This window comes from Mastigoproctus giganteus, chromosome 4 (assembly GCF_048544385.1).
Source record: "Mastigoproctus giganteus isolate SK-2022 chromosome 4, ASM4854438v1, whole genome shotgun sequence".
Classification (NCBI taxonomy): Eukaryota; Metazoa; Arthropoda; class Arachnida; order Uropygi; family Thelyphonidae; genus Mastigoproctus; species Mastigoproctus giganteus.
The window spans coordinates 46,528,594-46,552,541 of NC_143578.1; the positions used below are offsets into that span (position 1 = coordinate 46,528,594).

The following is a 23,948-nucleotide window of genomic DNA, read 5'->3' on the forward strand; positions in this document are numbered from 1 at the left end:
TTTATTTTTTATTTTTATTTTTATTTTATTAGTATTTTGATGTACTAATTTTACTTTACAGTTCTTCCACTTTCTGTTGGCTTGGTAATTCAGCCCATAATTTTGCTTAATTCATCATAACCTTTAGGATATTAACATTCTTTCACCTTTCATAAATCTACTACACTTCTTTTTCTACTTTCCTCACCCTTCTAGTTACTGGCACTTTGTGTAACTTTCACATCCATTTATGGATACATATTCAATACATTAATACAAACTTATATATACATATATACAGGGTGATTCACTACCAGTGTGACAAACTTGCAGGAGGTGTAGGGGGCACAAAGACGAATCGAAATGGTGCCTCCGTAGCCAGGTGGGAAGGAGCAGCAGTGTGTAGCACACGCTTCTTGATTAGACCCGGGTTCGAGCCCGTCACCACCAAATAGGGAGGATGCGGAAAGGTCAGGGAATGACCACTGCATATTCCCAGAGCAATATGGCCTTAGTTGTTAATGCTCCTAAAAAAAAAAAAAAAAAAACCCAAATAAAATAATAAATAATGAATCGGAATCACATAGCATTGCAGAGTCCGAAATGCCTTCGTCATGCGGTAGAGGACGTTGAACGGGAGGTCGCGTGAACAGCGATCCTGCTGGAAGTCAGCATTTGCGAACCGTTTCTGTCAAAGAAACCAAGCAGCAAAAGTCCTCCTGAGTGGATAATCTGCAGGCTCCAATGATTGGACGCGTTGCAGATGGTATGAACTCATTTGGTTTGTTGACAGTATTCTCCATACAGTGGATTGGGAAATACCAATCGTTGGCCTATCGCTTGAGTACTCGTACTCGGATTGCCTTCTGCAAGACGTAGGACATTCTCCTCATTGTCTGGCATCCTCGTCGTTCGCTCTCGATTCATGGTACCTCTCGTGAAACAACCAGTCTCACGTAACCTTCTGTGCACACGTGCGAAAATCGTATGATGAGGAGCACACCTGTGTGGGAAACATTCCTGGTACAAGTGCAGAGCGGCGCGCCCATTACAGTCCGCAGCTCCATACGCGAGGTGCATATCGGCCAGTTCAACGTTTGAATACTCGTCCATCCTACTGCCTCGGGAACCGGTTCGCAAATGCTGACTTCCAGCGGGATCGCTGTTCACACGACCTCCTGTTCAACGTCCTCTACCGCATGACGAAGGCATTTCGGACCCTGCAATGCTGTGATTTTCCGATTCGTCTTTGTGCCCCCCTACACCTCCTGCAAGTTTATCGCATTGGTAGTGAATCACCCTGTATATGTACTTTTTTTTTTTTCTTTGTGTTTGGAACATATCTTTCATGCAATACATACCATGTGTAAGCTAATACATAAACTGTTTATGGTCCTGTTGTTCGTTTTTTGTTGTTTGTCATGATTCTAGGAACCTATGGTGAAAAATGAGGACTTTTTGTACACACACGCATATTCAGTGGTACTCCAGTAGGCAATTATGAGGGGGCAACAAAGAAGCTATTAAAGCTAAAAATAGGTAAAATAAATATAGTAAAGTATAGAAAATGGTATTTTCCTTGCTCTCAAGTAATCTGATACTTTGAAAAGTGGAAAAAATAAGAATCAAGACAGCAAAAATGTAAGGGTTGAAAATGGAAGTATAGCTATAGTCAGTTTTTAGTCAAATAAATCAGGTTCATAATACCCATCCCTTTATTAGGGCCCTGGAAGAAGAAAGAGGGTTAGATCAAAGTAAAGGCATGGAAAAAAAATTTAATAATAAAAAAATAGTGCCAAGTTAAAAATAAAATGCATCCATGTTTATTTGACAGTAAACCAATATAAATCTAAAACTGCTTTATGCATTATCATAACTAAAGAGGTAATAACCACTGGAATATGAGTATGATATCACCTCAAGCTGCCACATTATCTCCATATTCCAGTTAATAGCATTTCAACTATCTACATACTTTTAGCATAATGTTATATGGAAATGCACTTGTATAAATTAATTGTTATGATTTAAGTGAAAATCTATAAAGTAGATTAAAAGAGTATTATAAATTAAAGTATATGTCATGAGTAGGTGATAATGGCAACTACACTATGTTACCATTGCATCACAGAATATGTATGGTCACTTGGGGTAATTCAGAAATTTTTTTTTTTTTTTGGCTGGTGCAGCATAAGCAGCAAGCTCCTTTGCACCATATGGCTAATAATAATAATAATAATAATAATGATGATGATGAAGGATATTACTTAGAGAACAACACAGCACCACTCCACCAGGCCATAAGGAAGATAGAGGCGCCTCCGTAGCCAGGTGGGAAGGAGCAGCAGTGCGTAGCACACGCTTCTTGATTAGACCGGGGTTCGAGCCCGTCACCACCAAATACAGAGGATGCGGAAAGGTCAGGGAATGACCACCGCATATCCCGGAGCAATATGGCCTTAGTTGCTAATGCTCCTAAAAACCAAATAACAATAACAAGGAAGATAGATAAGTGGTATTCCCCACACAACCTAAGCGAGGAAACCCTTCCTGCCCAGACGATACAAGAAACAAAGTTAGAAAGATGGGCAAAGAAGACACTCCATGGCAGACACTACAATGACCTCCATCAAGATCACATCACATTGCTTCCAATGCATGACTCACAAGTGGGATGCTCTTCACCAAGACTGAAGGATTCATGCTGGCCATCCAAGACCAGGTAATCAACACCAGGAACTACAGAAAATAGATCGCAAAGGAGCCTGGAGTGTTAGATGACTTATGTTGACGATGTCACCTGTCCTCAGAAACGATCCAACACATCACTGCGGGGTGCAAGGTGATCACCCAGATTGAGTACACTCATAGACACGACCAGGTACCAGATAATACATCAGAAGCTAGCGGGGAAATACCAGTTGACCAAAGAAAGTATACCATATCACAAGTACGAACCCCAGGCAGTACTAGAGACCCGAACCCACAAGCTGTACTGGGACTGTGCCATAATAACGGATAAGACCATCCTGCACAACAGACCAGACATAACCCTTGTGGACAAGATGGAAAAGGCTACCTACCTGATTGACATAGCGGTGCCCAACACTAGCAATGTCCAGAAAACCCACGAGGAAAAAATTAGGAAGTACACAAACCTGAGACATGAGATCAAGGAGATGTGGCATATGCAAGAAGTATCAACCATCCCAATCATCGTGTCAACCACCGGAATGGTATCAAAGACTGTACATAGCAGCCTAGCAGCAATCGGTCTCCCAGAGAACACCTACAAGATACTCCAGAAAGTCGCAATCGTGAACACCTGTATGATAGTCAGAGATTTCCTCGACCGACAGTAACACCAGACATTACAACCACCCTGTGTACTTGGTAGCAGTACCCGTCACGGAGTGGAATCCCCCAATCAGGGAGAAATAATATAAGAGCAACGACAATAATAATGATAAGGCATCTGGAGACAATCCCGAAGTTTCTCACTAAAGGAGTCATATATGAAGCCTAAAGATGAAGATACAAGAAACCCGACGAAATACAGGCCAATCACGTCTCCCAACGATGTACAAGATCCTGACCAGCTGCATAACCAAGAAGATATCAGACCACTTAGAGAGTCAGAACATAATGGCCGAACAGCAGAAAGGATGCAAGCGGAGGAGCAAAGGATGCAAGGAGCAATTAACCATAGATGCCGCAGTTATGGAGCAAGCCTTCAAAAGCACCGCAACCTATACACGGCCTACATCGATTACCACAAGGCCTTCGACTCCGTACCTCATTTCTGGCTAATAGAAACCCTGAAGATCTACAAGGTCAATACGATAGTGACAAACTTCCTAGGAGCAACAATGGCAAAATGGAGTACCACCATTAAGGTCAAGAACATCACAACCAGGCCAATCCCCATTAGAAGAGGAATCTTTCAAGGAGATGCTCTGAGCCCACTATGGTTCTGTCTTGCACTCAACCCGCTATCCACCATGCTCAACGGCAGCAAGTATGGATATAACCTCAAAGAAGGAAGAAAGAACCTGTGCACCCTCACCCGCCTGATGTACATGGATGACATCAAGCTCTATGCGGCAATCGAGAAGCAACTCCAGCAACTACTCCGGATCACCGAAGATTTCAGCAAGGACATCAGGATGGAATTTGTTCTAGACAAATGCAAGACCCACAAAATGCACCAAGGAAAATTAGTTGGCTGAAACTACCAGCTGCTGACTGGTAAAGAGATCGAAGCTATGACAGAAGGTGAGACCTACAAATACCTAGGGATGATGCAGGCTGACTAGTTAGAACACAAGGAAATCAAGAAGTGCCTGACCGAAAAATATCACCAGAGACTCAGAAGCCTGCTGAAATCAAAACTGAACAGAGGGAACACAGTTAAAGCCATAAACACCTATACAGCTCCAGTACTAACACATTGCCGACCGGGCTAGCCAGGTGGGTAAAGTGCTTGCCTGGCAACCCAAAGGTCGCGGGTTCGATTCCCACCTCAGGCTTGGATCAAAGTACTGGTGTTCTAGTGTGTCCCAATCCATTATGAGCCCTGGTGATAAAATAATGTTCTGTTGATACTTATAATTTGACTAAAAACAATCAACCAACTATTTAGCAGTCACAAGAGCTTGAACCATTGTCAATTCGACGGCACGTGCTACTGCACTCCTGTGCTGACTATGTCAGGCCACTCATGGTGCTTATAATCTTAAACTGAAATTGGCACATTTCTATCTTGGATAAAAACAAAGAAAATTTTACTTCCTTCACAGCATCTGGCAAATAAAGATAATTTTAAAAGAGATTGGCATCAAAACAGCAAATCACAGTAGTTTTGGTTTCACACATGTAACAAAATGTTAAGCCTAAACTGACTGTAACATATGTTGACACTAGAGGTTACACTTCTACACTTTCACAGAAATAGTTAGGTTTAATAGTGACCTCTATGCTATTAATTCAGCACCCCCATATCACTGTCATATGGATGGCAGGCACATCCATGTGACAACCTTTTTTTCCTAGATAATTTGAAAAACGTGTAATAAGGCATCTCACACATAGAAAAACATATATGCTTATAGTATATGTATAAATGTATATTTATATTTAGTATGGGTTTTTTTTTGGTTACCAAACTAATGGATTCACCTTCGTGGTTTACAATACTATATGCCTCTCACTGTTGTATAGCATGAAACAGTGTCAATTCTCATTGCTGTTATAATCATTTCAGAACAGAAATGTTATGATTATATTTATATGCAGCACACAATTTATATATGCTATATAAAATTATAACCAGATGTTAAAGTGGAAATTTTATGACATGCAATGCTTGTTAATAAAATATCTTATTTTTAATAATGAAGTATGTATGTGCAATTACTGATGCATGTGATCAACTGTAAAGGCAATTTCAGTGTGCTCTGATGCATCTCAAGTCCTGATCATAACAAACATAAATCCTGCTATATACATGAATTTATAAATCTGATGACCCTGAAGGCTTACAGCTTTCACAATCACCAGATCTACATTTAGATTTGATGTACGAAAGCAACTCTCACATAGCAAAATGTGGGAGAAATGTAAAGATTAATGCCAAATGGGAAGCATCTTTTCAAGACTACAGAAAGATCACGCATGCGTACGCAAGCACGCACGCACACACACACACACACACACACACACACACACACATGCACACACACAATAAATGCATAATAAATAAAACAAACTGAGGAAATAACTAAAGGAATAAGACAAGGAGACTTGCTTAGTCCTAAGGTCTTCAGCTTGATAGATGAATTAATGAATTATTAATTAAAAAAGAAATCAGGATAAAAAATTAAATATAAATTGCTATCCAGATGATGTAGTACTAATGGCAGAAAATGAAAATGATTTGCAAAGAATATTACATCATTTTAATAAAAAAGCAAGAATGTTACATCGTTTTAATAAAAAAGCAAGAATGTTACATCGTTTTAATAAAAAAGCAAGAATATTACATCATTTTAATAAAAAAGCAAGAATGTTACATCATTTTAATAAAAAAGCAAAAGAAAGTATATTAAGGAAATATCCATAGAGAAAACAAACAGCCAAACAGAACAAAAGCAAAAAGAATCACTGAGATGTAAATTAGAATTAAGAGGAAAAATGATATAGCAAGTAATGAAATTTAACTATCTAGGAATACAGATAAATAGATCAGGAATAATTCATGAAGAAGCATTAGTATAAGCATTAAAAGTGAATAGAATATAGGTGGATTAAATAATATAACTTGGAAAACAATCTGAACAGTAATCAGGATGATAAAATTAAAATTCATAGAACTATAAAACTGCATTAAGAATTATAACAATGTATGCAACTGAGACAAGAGGTACAAACAGCAAAAATAAAACAAATAAATGAAACTACAGAAATGAAAACACTAAGGAAAATAAGTAATAAAACATTAAGTAATAGTTAAAAGTGAGGAAATCAGGAAGGAAACAATGTAAAATAGAAACTATTAACAAATGGATATATAATAGAGAAAAAGAATGGGAAAAACACAGAGAGGATGGATAATGACGAATGGACAAAAATATTAATGAATAATATTAACGGCAAGTGAGGTAGAAGGAGACTAAGAAGAAAAGGGAAATATGAGCTATCCTAAACCCAAAAAGTAAAAGAAGAAAATTACATCTTTAGTGAACAAAAAAAAAAAAAAAAAAAGGAAGAAATTTGTTTATTGTTTTTTTGCCTGTTTTCCTTTTTGTTTGGACTCCTACTTTTAAAACTTATCACTAATAAAACAGAATTACTACATACAGTAAATAAATATAGTATATGTGTATATACATATATATCACATGTATATATATACACACACACAGATATATATATATGGATAGATTCAGAAAGTTCCGATAATGCATTTGTTACTGCTTATGCATGCACATACAAACCAATAAAATAGCACTATAACAGAATAGCACTTTGTGATTCCAGATAGTGCCATTCTGTTGTATTTAGGGCCATATCAATATGGAAGCCCCCATGTCCAAGTACACCAACTGTTAAGGGTAGTAAGAACCCAGACCAGAATGAACAATGAACAATTAGACCTTTCCATGTTTGGGGGAGAAGGTTTTCTTATTTGCATACAGGCATTTAAAAATCTTGACACATGACTTTTAAGTGCTTGGATGTAAATCCTGGTGACAGAAAAATTTATAGATGATTGTGTTTCATAGGCATCAAAATAGAAGACATGGTGTTGTGGTGGTGTTAGTTAATATGAACATATTTGTATAATGAGCTAATTTCAAGTTTTGCCAGACACTAGCAAAACATCTATTTGGATGTTTGCAGTGGCTTTTAAGCATGCAATAAGGCAGTGCAGATGGAAACAAATAAAATAATTGTGAAAGAACATGATCTTGTGAGTAGAATGTGTCTAAACATAGAAATAAGCATCAGACATTTGATAGTACATACCAATTAAAAAGAACAAAGATGCAAGCTGTTGGAGAGTATTTATCAGAAACTTGAAGCAAGGGAAAATAAAGAGTTGGAAATACAGTTGGCTGTGAAGAGGTATAAAATATTTCACATCTGCTTCTAAGATAAGATATAAGGAACCTCTTACAGCTTTCATGTGTTATAGTTAGATTAAAAACTATTTTCTATCCTTTTACAGCCAATTGTAATTTCGGCTTGGTAATACAAGTATTCACAAGCTGAAAAGCAATACTTCACAATACTCATTTGCTTTAAGTGTTGAGAAATGTAGCAGGGTAAGGAAGTGATTATTCTGTTGTATGAGGCAATGGTTAGGCCGCATCCTGCATACTGTAGGCACCTCCGTAGCCAAGTGGGCAGGAGCAGCAGTGCGTAGCACACACTTCTTGATTAGACCGGGGTTCGAGCCCGTAATCCACCAAATACGGAGGATGCAGAAAGGTCAGGGAATGACCACCGCATATCCCCAGAGCAATATGGCCTTAGTTGTTAATGCTCCTAAAAAAAAAAACAAATATATAAATAACCTGCATACTGTATACATGTGTGGAAGCCTCATTTTAGGAAAGATGCAGATCTGTTGGAACAGGTACACAGAAGAACAACGAGATTAGTTAGAGAAATGGAACAAAAGGGTGCCCTTGCCAGGAAAGGTTCCAGTTCTGCAAACTACAGTATTTCTTGCATTGTTTGCCACTACTGATACTAATAATAAACTTACACCTGTTTCCACTGACTGTATGTACTTTTCAATTTCTGGTAATGATTCTAAATTGTGCCTCCGTAGCCAGGTGGGAAGGAGCAGCAGTGCATAGCACACGCTTCTTGATTAGACCAGGGTTCGAGCCCGTGAGCCACCAAATATGGAGGATGCGGAAAGGTCAGGGAATGACCACTGCATATTCACGGAGCAATATGGCCTTAGTTGGTAATGCTCCTAAAAATCAAATAACAAATGATTCTAAATTAAGACACTTATGTGCATGATCAATTATTTTATCAGCAGTATATTTGACAGATATATGGATGAGCTGTTTGTGTGGAGTGAAGGGTTTTCCTGTAGTCACAGATTGGTGAACAATAATTAGTGTACCAACAGTACATCAATATCCTGTATTTCAGGTATGCTTACCCATATGAGACAGCACTCTGATCATTACTAAGTGTTACAAATACAGTGGAGAGAAAATCGTAAGGTGAGTGAAAATCTCCATCTTCTTAAGCAGAAACTTCACTGGGAATGAAAGTTAATGTTTTTTGTACAATCCACAAACAATATGGCAAGTGCTAATTTGAAAGACAACCCCTCACCTTATCTGAAGAAGTTTTGTCAAGACAGATCAAAGCAAGAAGTGTTAGTAATAATCTGCAATGCAAAAGTAATATTGCATTATTAATCTGAGGAGGGGATGTTAACAAAATAACTGAATAACTCCAAATTAGATCTGATAAATAACTTTTAGCAAATCTCATTTGGAGATCTGCTAAAAGCAGCAAGATTTGTTGGCTAAAAAACTCACTTCTGTTTTATGACAGTGCATCACTTCACCAAGTTGTCACAGTGAAGAAAGATTACTTGGATACACAGGTGACTATTGCAGAATCTATATACAGTACTGTACCTTTCTTATCTTAACCATTGGCTCTCTACTTCTTCAGACAAGTTAAAATGACAGTCAGTGGATGTAGATTTGAAAGAGGTTAAATTGGCAACAATAGATATCTTGTGTTTAATTCCATAGACTTACAAGAGCTGTACCAAGGTTTGAAAAAGTGTGCGAGAATGAAAGGAGAGAACATCAACAGAAGTATTATATGGATTCACATTAGTACTGTGAAGTTAGTAATGCCATAATTATGGGAACTTTTTGAGCCTACCATGTAGATATACTTACTGTAGAATTATTAATAAGATATAAGAATATAACCACTTGCCATAATTCTGTTCCGCTGACTCTAATCTTGACTGATTCAGTCTTTCAGCTAATTAAAAAGAAAAAGAAATCAAAGAAAAAATAATTGATGGGATTTTAATTTAATACCCTGGTACACTATGCCATTTCTTTACCAAGCCAATATGTCTAACTTATGAAATGACAGTTCATTATCAGGTTCTTTCAGTTATTTAAATATAATGCTAAACATTATACCTAATATAAGTAATTCTGAATGCAAATATTCTTATGTTCTGAGAGAAAGTAACTGTTATTTGGATTGTACTAATGAACTGTAAAATCCAAAAACATCATGTTAAATATATACTTGACAGTAATATAAAATTGTCTGCTACACTATTAAAAGGAGTTCTTATTTATGAATTAAATCCTTATATTATGATGCTAACATTTTACTATACAACAAAGATCCATTATTATGAATACAGCTATAGTGAGAAGTCAGTGTATCATCAGTTTAATTTTAAGTGTAAATCTGAATTCTTTCACTATAATGAGTTTTTTTAAACTGTAGTAATGAAGTAATTATTCTCATAAATGTTTTTGAAAATACATATCTCTTATGTATAATTTTAGTCACTGTTCTGCCATTTTGCATGTGCTGTCATGTTTTCATTCTTCAAAGTTATGGAAATAAGTTTCCCCTAATTTAACCTGCTGTACTATTTCCACTCTTGCAAGTCAGTAAACAATATTTAGTTGTGATTGTGTACATGTTTGTTACAGAGGAAATTGTACATTTGGAAAAGCACAGTGCCTATTAAAATTCTATTGAAGTTAATTTCAATGGGAAAATGTATAAGGTACATTCTGAAGATGAAGCTTACTGGAATGGAAAAAAACAGAAAGTTGTACATTTAGAAACAAATTTCAGAATGATAAATGCCAAATGGAACAGCAGAACAGCCATTCCCTGGGTCAGTGCTCCATGGAAGCCAAGTAATAAACTGTTCTTTGTGTATTAATTTTGGTGCAACTGTTCTTTGTGTATATGAGAGATGCAACTTAAACTGTATTTATTTCATCATCTTATTACTTGATTGCAGTATAAATTATTATAATGGATGGGGATATTAGAAATGGCTGTACAACAGATTTTTTTAATTTGTGTTTCTCTTTGGCATTTAAGCCTTTTTAACCTCTACTTTGGCTAAAATGAAAATTCATTATAACAAGTTTTTTATTTTTTTATTTTCTCAGCTCTCATAGTTGGCTTCCACTGTGATATCACAGTGAAATATAACCACTCTAAAACACTAAATTTGTGGGGTTAGAAAACATTCCTGGTTTTGAACCAGTGTTCAGAATGAGGAATATATCCTTTTTTTTAAAATTTAATAAATATAAGAATACCTTAAAAAAAAAAAAAAAAAAGGTATTAACTGATAAAACAGACTTTCTGCTTATGAAAAAAATGGAAAAAAAAATTCGAGAAAAAGTAAGAAAGAAAATAAAAAGGAAATAAAATAAAATAAAATAAATGTACCTAGTGCATTACATTTCAGGCACATTAGAAAATAGTAATAATTCATGAATTCTAACAAAAATCAACCCATTGACATGAAAATTTGTTACAGAGATTCCTAAAATATTCTAAATATGCACTAAATTTTGAAATGGATTGGAGAACACCCATCCCTATAGTTTTAGTTGATTTTCCTCAGTATTCTCTGCTGGGGTCCATTTTAATTTTATATCATTGACTTTGTATCTGCATTTCAGTTTGCTACAGTCAATGGCAACTGCTCAAGAATGGTTTGAAGATTTGCCAAGTTAGTGGTTTCCATGCAGAATGCAATGAGATTCAAGTCCAGGAAAATTAATGGAGGCAATGGTTAAAGAAGCACTGCAGGATCATTTAGACAAGACTTCAGTTATAGCTCAGACACAGCATGGTTTTGTTAAGGGGAAGTCTTGCCTGACCAACTTGATTGGATACTATGATGCAGTCACAAAAGAACTGGATGCAGGGAATAACTTTGATATTATATACTTGGATCTTAGAAAGGCTTTTGATACTGTTGCACATGGAAGACTGCTACACAAATGGAGCAGTGTGACATTGGAGGCAAATTGCTGCTATGGATAAAGGGGTGGTTGAGGGGGAGAAGACAGAGAGTGGTAATCAATGGACACTGCTCATCGTGGACTAATGTTATTAGTGGAGTCCCTCAGGGCTCAGTGTTGGGTCCATTATTGTTTTCTGTATTTATAAATGATATTGATGATGGTATATCAAGCTTAATGTCCAAGTTTGCAGATGATACAAAGGTTGGCAGGGTTGTCAAGGACACTACTGACACTATGCTGCTGCAACAGGATCTGGAAAGGTTGAGCAGATGGGCTGAGAGGTGGCAAATGAAGTTTAACATTGACAAATGTAAAGTACTACACATGGGAAACAGCAACCCCAGAGCAACGTATCAACTCTGTGGTACTACACTGACAGTGGTAGAGAATGAAAGGGACTTGGGGGTGGTTGTGCAGGCAGATATGAAGTTCTCTGAGCAGTGCAGACAGGCTGCAAGAGTAGCTCATGGAGTATTGTCAATGATATACAAGAATTTTTCCAGCAGGGATAAGGAGGTGATTATTCCATTGTATAAGGCAATGGTCAGGCCACACCTAGAGTACTGTATACAGGTCTGGAGGCCTCATTTCAAGAAGGATGTAGAGCTGCTGGAACGAGTACAGAGAAGGGCAACAAGATTAGTGAATGGAACAAAGGGGTGCTCTTACGAAGAAAGGCTTAAGTTTTGCAAATTACAGTGTCTGGAGACTAGGCACCAGCGAGGTGATCTGATAGAGGTGTATAAAGCCTTGAATGGTTTAAGCATGCTCATTGCTGATGGGATTCTTCCTCTAGCTCAGAAAAATCACCTGAGAGGGCATAAATTCAAATTGAGGAAAGACAGATGTAGGATAGACGTGCGGAAATTTGCCTTTAGCCAGCGGGTGGTTGGTTGGTGGAACAGACTTCCATCCCTTGTGGTGGAGGTTGATAGCCTAAATAAGTTTAAGGCTCAGCTGGACAGGTATTTTGAACGAACAGAGGGGTGAAGTGGAAGTGGGTTTTTTTTTTTTGGCTGATGCTGCATAAGCTTGCTTTCTTGCATCAAATGCCTCTGCTAATGCTAATGCTAAGTCTACTGAGATCAAGTTTCTAAATGGCTCTTTGAGAATGGTGTATCTCAACCATTAAAGGTGCAAACTGTACCTTTTCTCATCCCAAGGTATGTTGGCTCTTAATAATGCATAATTATTCATTTGTAATGAAATCATTGAACCAACGGGCTATTTGTATTAGTATTAATAAAGGAAAGTTGATGCAAACATGCCATCTTATTTAGTATTGGTCTTAAGAGGGCAAATGTTTCATCTGTCCTATCTAGCTCTTAAATTTGCATGAGCTCTCTAGTTCTACTAGATTGGTACTTTAGAAGCTCTTTAGTTCTACAAGGCAAGTCATTCCAAACTTAAAAGAACTAAAAGAAAATTTTCTTATATGTAATCTACAGCTAGTTTCCCTTAATTTAAGTATATGTCTTCTAGTTTATTCCAGAAACTTGTGAAAGAAAAAAAGGATATCTCCATTATTTTATTTACTCAAGCCATAAATATTTTAACTCTGTCTTCAGACGACTAGCCTTGATACATTACAGCCCACAAAGCCGAACTGAATCTCTCTCTCTCTCTCTCTCTTATTTCTTTATGCTAATAGCTAATTGGGTTGCTCTTCATTTCACCCTTTCTGCCAGATCCTTCACACTTCTTGAAATGGGAGCTTGAAACCTGTATGTAGTATTCAAGGCTTTATGTAATGGAATAATTATCTTTTCATCCCTACTAGAAAAATTCATTCTTGCAAATAACAGATACGAACACTGCATGCTGTTTCCATGGGGACCTCCCCTGAGTGCAAAGAAGCTTTCATAATTATGGTTAATTGTTTGCTTACTTCCTTTGCTGCCTCCTTTAATATAACTGGATAGATCCCATCCACCCCAGGTGCCTTTTTTATGTTGAACTTCAAGAATTTCTCCTCCACTTTGCTCTCAGTTATTACAAAATCATTTAGCTCCCTTCTAGAGTTTGATAATGTTTGTTTGTTATTTGGTTTTTAGGAGCATTAGCAACTAAGGCCATATTGCTCCGGGGATATGCTTTGGTCATTTCCTGTGTTGCCTGATGCACAAGAGTGAGCTCTGGCATAGAGTTAAGCAGCTAAGAGCTTAATGAACCCCTATTTTAATTCCTTCGATGGCATCTACCCTACTCTTCAAACTCTCATAGACAACATCGGAATGCTGAGTTGATGCCTAATTTCCATGCACATCTCCAGTCCATGGAGACCTCCCCTGAGGGCAAAGAAGCTTTCATAATTATAGTTAATTGTTTGCTTACTTCCTTTGCTGCCTCCTTTAATATAACTGGATAGATCCCATCCACCCCAGGTGCCTTTTTTATGTTGAACTTCAAGAATTTCTCCTCCACTTTGCTCTCAGTTATTACAAAATCATTTAGCTCCCTTCTAGAGTTTATGTTTGTTTGTTATTTGGTTTTTAGGAGCATTAGCAACTAAGGCCATATTGCTCCGGGGATATGCTTTGGTCATTCCCTGACCTTTCCACATCCTCTGTATTTGGTGGTCACGGGCTCAAACCCCGGTATAATCAAGTAGTGTGTGCTATGCACTGCTGCTCCTGCCCACCTGGCTACGGAGGCGCCAGAGAGAGTTTGATAAGCTTCTGGCTCCACTTCCCTACAGACTTCCTCATGAGGGAATGTAGATGCAAAATACTGATTCAGTTTGTCAGCTACCTCGACAGGATCATCAACAATCGAACCATCGATATCAAGTATACTAATCTAGTTCATCTCCTTTATTCTAGAGTTTACATAAGTAAACTCTAGAAGTAATGTTTGTTATATGCACAGGCTAACACAGTACTAAGTGTGATAAAAAAAGTTTGGGGACTGATGTTATCCTAAATGGAGGTCACATTTGTTCGGTAGCCATGTATCTTGAAATTACACCACTGTAGAGATTTGTGACTTGTTACAACATGTTTAATGACTCATCCAGAAATAGCAATGTGCGAATCACCCAGTTGCCTGCAGTTAGTCTGCATTAGTGCGGATTGAACAGAAAGTGCTTTAGGTGGAAGAATGCCATTAACATTCAGCTTACTTTATCCATTCAAATCTTCAAACATCTCAATCAGATCTCCCTGCATGTGCCTAGAAAGTGAATGTGTTTTATCACATTTTAAAATGTGTGATTTTACTGAGCAGCAAATTTGCATCAAATTGTTTCAAATTAGGGAAGGGTACAATGGATGTCTGAAATGTTACAACAGATTTTAGAGAATGTGCTATGCGTCATACAAAGTGGTTCTTTTTCAGTGGTTTGTAAATTATAAAGATAGCCAGAGATAGCCACACCTATCACAGATGAACCTCACTATGGCTACACTTCAACTTTTAAAGACATTTTTTTTTTTTTTTTTAGGTGTTTTATATGCTTGATTTCTTGTATCATTTGCTATTACTAATACTAATAGTAATGATTTCCAAAGAAGGCTATTGTAGCTGTTTCGAGAAGATTCCAATACTTATTCGGTATTGGAATAAGTGTATATGTCATCATCATCATGAACTTGGTCTCGCTTAGGTGTTTTAAGACCTGTTCCCTTGTAGCTCTTGGAGGTGATCTTGATCTCGCCATCATTGTCGACCAACATCCCTCTTTTTTTTTTTTTTTTTTTTTTTTTATGTGAACCCCAAACACGAGAGGTATTAGAACCTATAGTACTTAGTACCGTGCTTGGGTTGGAGGTTGAGAAGACGAAAGAAGATATTTGTTGACGTTGGACTTGAACTTCTATAGATTGTAATTTTCAGAAAATACGTATGAAGGAAGGTTGTTTCAGAAAATGGCAGTTGAATGAATAAATGAGGAAGATGAAAAGTTGGTTCTGTGGGTTTGAAGTTGGACAGTAAATGGATGTTGGCTGGTGGCGGCACGTGTTCGGACTGTTTTGAAAGAGAGAGCAGGAATTATAGAAGCCAATTCAGAAGAACAGTGCCCATGGAAGTATCTGTAGAAGAGGCATGCAGCAGAAACAGTACATCTATGAGAAAGCGAGTGGAGAGACTCTGTTAAAGATGAATCATTAATTAACATAACTGCCCTCTTCTGAATGGAATCAAGAAGCCTGAGAGAAGCTTTGGGGGCACCGCCCAAGATGTGGGAACAATATTCCATGACAGGGCAGATTTGCGATTTATACAGAGTGAGCAGCTGTTTGGAAGAAAAGTAACGCTGAGAGCGAAAGAGAAAACCACGTTTTTTAGAAGAAGAGGAAGCAATATTTGTAATGTGCTTGTGCCAAATGAGATTAGAAGTCAGGGTAATCCCCAAAAGAGATATATCATTTTGCCTAGAAATCGGAGTGTCACTAAAGATAAGCATAGGAGCAGAAGAATCCTTTTTGCGAGATATAAGACAACACTGAGTTTTAGAAGGGTTGAAATCAACTAAGTTGTCTTTGCCCCATTGGAGAATTACCCGAAGATCAGCATTTAAGGAACTGGTAGCAGATTTTCGAGAAGTTGAAGCTGATTGAGCAGGACAAGGTTTCTCAAAATGGAAAGTGGAATGCAGTGTGCTGTCATCGGCAAAACTATGGATAGGAATTCCAGTCAATGGAAGAAGGTCATTAATATACAAGAGGAAAAGAGTGGGGGAAAGAACTGAACCTTGGGGGACACCAGCATTAGTGGAGAGGTTAGAAGACAGAGAGCCATCTACCATCACCCTCAGTGAGTGATCAGAGAGAAAACTGGATAACCAATTACTAAAAACAGTTGGCAAACCATAAGATGGAAGCCTGTTTAGAAGACCTTTATGCCAAACACGATCAAAAGCCTTTGAGATGTGAAGAGCAACTACTTGTGTTTCACCAAACCTTTCCTTTGAATTAGTCCATAAATGGGTAACATAAGCCAGAATATCACTAGTGCATCGACACTGACAGAATCCATACTGGCAATTGTTGATCAGACGGAAGGTTTCTAGGTAGTTTAAGAGTTGGCGGTTAATTGATTTCTCCATTACTTTAGCATTAGCATTAGCATTAGTAGAGGCATTTGATGCAAGAAAGCAAGCTTATGCAGCATCAGCCAAAAAAAAAAAAAAAAAAAACCACTTCCACTTCACCCCTCTGTTCGTTCAAAATACCTGTCCAGCTGAGCCTTAAACTTATTTAGGCTATCAACCTCCACCACAAGGGATGGAAGTCTGTTCCACCAACCAACCACCCGCTGGCTAAAGGCAAATTTCCGCACGTCTATCCTACATCTGTCTTTCCTCAATTTGAATTTATGCCCTCTCAGGTGATTATTCTGAGCTAGAGGAAGAATCCCATCAGCATTGAGCATGCTTAAACCATTCAAGGCTTTATACACCTCTATCAGATCACCTCGCTGGTGCCTAGTCTCCAGACACTGTAATTTGCAAAACTTAAGCCTTTCTTCGTAAGAGCACCCCTTTGTTCCATTCACTAATCTTGTTGCCCTTCTCTGTACTCGTTCCAGCAGCTCTACATCCTTCTTGAAATGAGGCCTCCAGACCTGTATACAGTACTCTAGGTGTGGCCTGACCATCGCCTTATACAATGGAATAATCACCTCCTTATCCCTGCTGGAAAAATTCCTGTATATCATTGACAATACTCCATGAGCTACTCTTGCAGCCCGTCTGCACTGCTCAGAGAACTTCATATCTGCCTGCACAACCACCCCCAAGTCCCTTTCATTCTCTACCACTGTCAGTGTTGTACCATAGAGTTGATACGTTGCTCTGGGGTTGCTGTTTCCCATGTGTAGTACTTTACATTTGTCAATGTTAAACTTCATTTGCCACCTCTCAGCCCATCTGCTCAACCTTTCCAGATCCTGTTGCAGAAGCATAGTGTCAGTAGTGTCCTTGACAACCCTGCCAACCTTTGTATCGTCTGCAAACTTGGACATTAATCCCGATATACCATCATCAATATCATTTATAAACACAGAAAACAATAATGGACCCAACACTGAGCCCTGAGGGACTCCACTAATAACATCAGTCCACGATGAGCAGTGTCCATTGATTACCACTCTCTGTCTTCTCCCCCTCAACCACCCCTTTATCCATAGCAGCAATTTGCCTCCAATGTCACACTGCTCCAATTTGTGTAGCAGTCTTGCATGTGCAACAGTATCAAAAGCCTTTCTAAGATCCAAGTATATAATATCAAAGTTATTCCCTGCATCCAGTTCTTTTGTGACTGCATCATAGTATCCAATCAAGTTGGTCAGGCAAGACTTCCCCTTAACAAAACCATGCTGTGTCTGAGCTATAACTGAAGTCTTGTCTAAATGATCCTGCAGTGCGTCTTTAACCAGTGCCTCCATTAATTTTCCTGGAACAGAAGTCAAGCTCACAGGTCTATAATTACTTGTGTCAGCCTTTGATCCTCCTTTGTGAATTGGGGTCACATTTGCACATTTCCAGTTTATGGGTACCTCCCCTGAGTCCAAGGAAGCTCTCATAATTATGGCTAAGGGTTTGCTTACTTCCTTTGCTGCCTCCTTTAATATAACTGGATAGATCCCATCCACCCCGGGTGCCTTTCTTGTGTTTATCTTCAACAGTTTCTCCTCCACTTTACTCCCAGTTATTTCAAGATTCTGTAACTTACTGCTAGAGTTGAATACACCTCTGGCATTCCCCTCGCTGAATAACTCCTCATGTGTGAATGTCGATGCAAAATATTCATTTAGTTTGTTAGCCACCTGAGCAGGATCATCAACACTTGACCCATCAATATCAAGTAGACCAATCTGATTCATCCCCTTCCTTCTAGAGTTTACATAAGTAAAGAACTCTTTGCTGTTTTTCTTTGCATCCCTTGCCAAGGATTTCTCGTAATCTGCCTTCGCCTGCCTAACCTCCTTTGTAACTTGGTTGCATATCAACTTGTATCTATCATAGGCTTCTGTGTCATGTGTTAATTTGTAAGTATCCCATGCATTTTTCTTCTCTGCCATATGCCTCATTAGTTCATCTGACATCCATTTTGGCCTAAACCTTGAACAATATTTCTTAGTTGGTATGTAAAGCCTAGTAGCTTCCAAGATAAGTTCTTTGAATGCTTCCCATTTTGAATTTGCTGTTGGTAACATCATCAGTTGGTCCCACTGTATAGAATTTAAATACTGTCTCAGTCCATCGTAGTCGCCTTTACGGAAGCAATAACCCTTCCCTTTACCCCTAATGGTAGTTACCTCTTTGAGTAAATCCCACTTCAGCACACTGTGATCACTGCCACCTAGTGGTTCATTTATCTGCAGATTCTTAATGCATGAAGAATCACTGCTGATAATCAAATCAAGAGTATTACTCCCTCTAGTTGCCTCCCCAACATGCTGATGTAGAAAACAATCATCCAATAAATCCACAAAAGCCCTGCTAGTGTGTGAGTATCCAGCCCCCAAATTCCAGTCAATATCTGGGAAATTAAAATCTCCCATTATAAGACACTCTGATTTACTGGCCCACTCTATTTCCCTGTACAGTTCCTTATTATACTCATCAGAGTCATTAGGCCTATAGCACACTCCTACTCTCAATTTTGATCTCCCAATGTTTATGTCACACCAAACTGACTCCACACTGCACTGTCCAGCGATGTCGACTGGCTTCACTTCCTTGGTTTTTATGTGTTTCTTAACTAATAGCATAACACCTCCCCCCTTCCTATCCTGTCTATCCTTTCTGTAGACGTTGTACTCCCCAAATTGCAGTTCCGCATCCCTTATATCTGTGTGCCACCACGTCTCTGATATCCCAACAATATCTGCCTTCGATGTTTTGAGCAATACCTCAAATTCATCAAATTTATTTACTAAACTCCTAGCATTGGTGTACACGCAAGTATACCTGCACCTGTTTCTATTCTTAGCTACCCTAACACAACCCATGTGTTTACTTGTACCACAATGGCTCCCAGCAGTCTCTGAAATACCATGCATCTTGTTTTTCAGGCTTCTGCTCATTCTAATAGAAGCAGTGCAAGAATCTCTTTCACCTCTGCCAGTGGCTACTGTCAATCTATTGGTCTTTGTCTCCCCCCAAGCTAGCAGTTTTCCGACCCACCTAACACTGCCTCGATAGCATCAGCAAATATTCTTGCACCCTTTCTATTTAAGTGTATCCCATCCCTGTAGAAGCAATCTCTCCTGTTAACAAGTACAGTCCAGGCTGAAAAAAATTCTACCCCTTGAGCCTTGCACAATCTTTCCAGGGCCGAATTGATCGACAAGGCTCTCATCATATACTCCCTCCTATCGTGTCTGGGCAGAATTGCAGACACTTTCAAATTCAACCCTAATTCTCGGCTTTTGTTCAACAGTGACCTGTACTTGTTAAGTAATTCTGCCGGTCTCCTACTCTTAATATTATTAGTGCCAACGTGTACAACTATATCACCTTTTGTGCCCTTAAAAGATGATATTCGCTCTACAACGTCATCAACCTTTGCCCCTGGCAGACATACCCTGGTCCTGTTCCACCTATCTTTTTTACAAAGCATGTTCCCCGTTTCCCTGACAATAGAGTCACCAACAACTACTAGTTCCTTCGGGACCAGCGCATTCTGCCTTGGGGGTTGTCTCTGTGTCACGCGATGCCCAAGTGCAAGCTCTGGCGTTGATGTGGGCAGCTGAGAGCTTGATGGGCCCCTCAATTTAGTTTCTTCAAAACCCTTACCGATACTTTTACAAGGCCGAGTAAAGAATAAATACACCAAATTAATCAAAAAATCACAAAATAATGTTATACTACTAAATTTAAATCAAAAGTTTTAGAAAAACAATAATTTCAAATCAATAAATAAGAAAAATCCACTTAGCGGCTTGGAACACGACCGTCACTAGTAGCCTCGTCAGCAGACTTTAGAAAGAGTAGAAGTAATTGCAATGGAATGATAATTGGATGGGAGGTATTTGTCACCCTTTTTAGGAACTGGCTGGATATGAGCAAATTTCCATGCGGAAGGAAAAACACCTTTGGAATAAGAAAGTGAAAAAAGGCGGCAAAGAATAGGAGTAAGTTCAGGAGCAGAGGTTTTGAGAACAAGTGGAAAAATACCATCAGGACCTGGAGCTTTCTTAGCATCGAGATTCATCAAAATCCTTCTGACGGAAGACCATAGGAGGCATTGAATGGAGAGTGTTGGGAATGGTGGGAGGTGTTTTACCAAGATCATTAATACATGAGCTGGAAGAAAAATGGGATGCTAGCAGGTCAACTTTATCCTTGGCTGAAGTGACAACCGAACCATCTGGTTTGGACAGAGGTGGGAGCAGAGATGGGCAAAAGTTGCGGCCAATAGCTTTGGCAAGGGACCAGAATGCTTGGCTACCATTAGGGCAAGAAGCAAGTTTTCTACTCTTGGTCTGTTCAAACTCTAGTTTGGACTGATTAATAACTGCTTTACAATTGTTGCGAGCTTTGGTGTAGGCAGAAAATGAAACTGAAGAATTAAAAACAAGCCAATTACGATATGCAACATTCTTCTCTTGAACAGCCTTAGCACATTTATTGGAAAAACCAAGGTTTAGATAAAGGACGAGATTTTAAAGTGGAGTGTGGGATAAAGGATTCCATTCCTGCAAGAATAATTTCACTGACACGATCTGAGCAAACGTTGACATCAGAAGTTTTGAAACAGTAATCCAACCATGGAAAAGAAGAAAAGAAGTCTCGCAGGTTATCCCATTTTGCATTCTTGTAATGCCAAATAACACGAAGTTGGGAATAAACATGAGATAAAGGTTCCATTGGAGAAGAGACAATCACCAAGTTGTGATCTGAAGTGCCTAAAGGACCTCTCACTTCGACCGTGTACTTAGAAGGGTTGTTTGTGAGAAAAAGATCAAGCGTATTGGCTGTATGATTAGGATTGTCCGGTATTCTTGTAGGTAAATGAACAATCTGTGCTAGGTCATTAGTAATTGCAAAAGCCTCAGCATCTCGGCCAGCTGGGTCGGTGTGACTAGAAAACAGAAGCCAGCTGGAAGCGTGAACATTAAAATCACCAAGAAAATTATCTCACTGTTAGGAAAGTTGGACTGGAGAAAGTCAAGTTGCAAAGAGAGGAAGTCAAAGAGCTCCAAGTGATTAGTGGAGTTGGGAGAACGGTAGAGACAACAGATGAATTTGAAACAATGAAGTAGAGAGATTTTAAGCCAGAGAAGATCAAAGAGAGGAGATTCCAAATTGCCAAGTCTCTGACAGGGAATATCAGAACGGACATATGCACAAGTAACACCTGTGAGGTGAAAGGAATCATACAGCGAATAATTTGGGCATCTGAGATGAGCAGTAGCTGAATCAACCAATAACTGAGATTCTGTCAGAAAAAGTACATGGGGTTTGGCAGACTGCAAGTGAAAATGGACATCGTTGAGATTAGAATTGAGACTACGTATATTGGGGATGATGATATGAGACCACTTACATTGGGGATGATGTGTTTAAGTAAGGCTTGTATAATGTATTTAGGAAGGATAGGGTAGATAGAAGGGGTGGTGGGGTAATGCTTCTTATCAGAAGTAGCCTGAGTGCGACGACAGCTTTCCCGGATTCAGACATTTCACATGCTAGTATAGAATCTGTATGGTGTGAGATAGTTGGAAACAAAGGTATAATGCGAGTAGGAGTAATCTACAGACCATGTAATTGTGAAGAATATGACAAAAGCCTCTACATGCAAATGGAATGGGCAAGTAAGCGTCAATGCCTTATTATGGGTGATTTCAATTTGCCTCTAATTGATTGGAGTAAATGGGAAGGAAACTCGACATGGGGAACAAAATTTTTAAATCATCTAGATGACTGTTATTTGTATCAACATGTCAGGGAAAGTACTAGAGAAAAGAATATCCCAGACCTCATCATCACACATGAATCAGATGACATAACAGGGCTGACAGCAGAGGAACCAGTAGCAGGAAGTGATCACGGAGTTCTACGGTAGATGATGAAGAGAAAGGTAGCAGCAGTAAAAGGCAAAGGAATGGGTTTTAATTTCAGAAAAGGAAATTATGATGCCTTAAGTTACTACATGGCCTCTATTAACTGGGTAGATATCGTGCAGAAAATGAATACATTTGAACTGTGGTACGCTTTTAAAACATTAATCACAGATGCCTTGAATGCGTATATACCATTAAAAAAATACTCCGCAAGGAGGGTTCCAAGTTGGATGAATAGTGAAGTTGCCACATTAGTTGAGCAGAAAATGGTGGCATGGAAAGGTTACAGAGCAATAAAAAGTACTGAAGCCTATAACAGCTACAAGGTGATGTGTAATAGAGCCACAGAAAAGGTTTGACAGGCAAAGGCAGTTTATGAGAAATCACTAGCAAACAGAGCAAAGAGGAGGGATAAAGAATTCTTCACATATATAAATGCCAAGAAGAGCAGGACAAACCAGATCGGACGTTTACATAAGGGAAAGGGGATAGTATTAAATACACCAGCTGCTGTTGTAGATAAACTCAACAGTTATTTTGCATTGATATTTACAAATGAAAAACCTTTTGTGGCAATGGGAAATTGTGGGAGCGAAGTTAAAAAATATGTAATTAATGATATTGAAATTTCGCAAGATTATTTAATGAAAAAACTTTCAAGCCTACAGGCCAGTAAGGCTCTTGGAGTTGATGGAATATACCCTATAATCTTAAGGGAGGCGGCAAGCGAGTGCATTGAACCATTGAGGCTAATTATGCGAACATCACTAGGCTCTGGGGAGATTCCCTTGGATTGTAAAAGTGCAAATGTATCTCCCATACATAAGGGTGGCTCTAAAAGTGAAGTTGGAAATTATCGACCTGTCAGTCTGACTTCAGTAGTAGGGAAAATCATGGAGGCAATGATCAAGGGTGGAATTCAGGATCATTTGGATCTAATTGAAATTCTCAAGGATACTCAGCATGGTTTTATAAAGGGAAAATCATGTTTAACAAATCTGGTTCGCTATTTCGAAAGGGTCACTCACGCGATGGATTTAGGGAATAATTTCGACATTGTTTATTTAGATTTCAGCAAAGCTTTTGACTCAGTCCCACATGAGCAGTTGCTTTATAAGGTGGAACAGGTTGGAATCACTAGGAAAATCCTTAGATGGATAGAAGGATGGCTTCAGGGCAGGAGGCAGAGGGTTGTGATAAATGGCTATTCCTCAGATTGGGTTGATGTAAGAAGTGGGGTTCCCCAAGGATCAGTATTAGGACCACTGTTGTTTTTAATTTTCATAAACGACATTGATGAAGGGATAGAGGGCGTGATGTCTAAATTTGCAGATGAAGTTAAAATTGGTAGAGTAGTTAATGATCACTGTCAAGCTGAGC

At 38.6% G+C, this 23,948-nt stretch overlaps 1 protein-coding gene across 3 annotated transcripts in view; it reads right to left on the reverse strand.

Annotated features, from left to right (window-relative positions):
- LOC150086693 (protein turtle-like) overlaps positions 1-23,948 on the reverse strand; it is a 1,103,226-nt gene that overhangs the window by 55,522 nt on the left and 1,023,756 nt on the right. For all 3 annotated transcript variants that reach the window (XM_090372696.1, XM_090372694.1, XM_090372697.1), the window contains one exon: positions 9,466-9,513. In XM_090372696.1, coding sequence (XP_090228822.1) covers positions 9,466-9,513 — 48 coding nt within the window. The remainder of the gene's footprint in view (positions 1-9,465; positions 9,514-23,948) is intronic.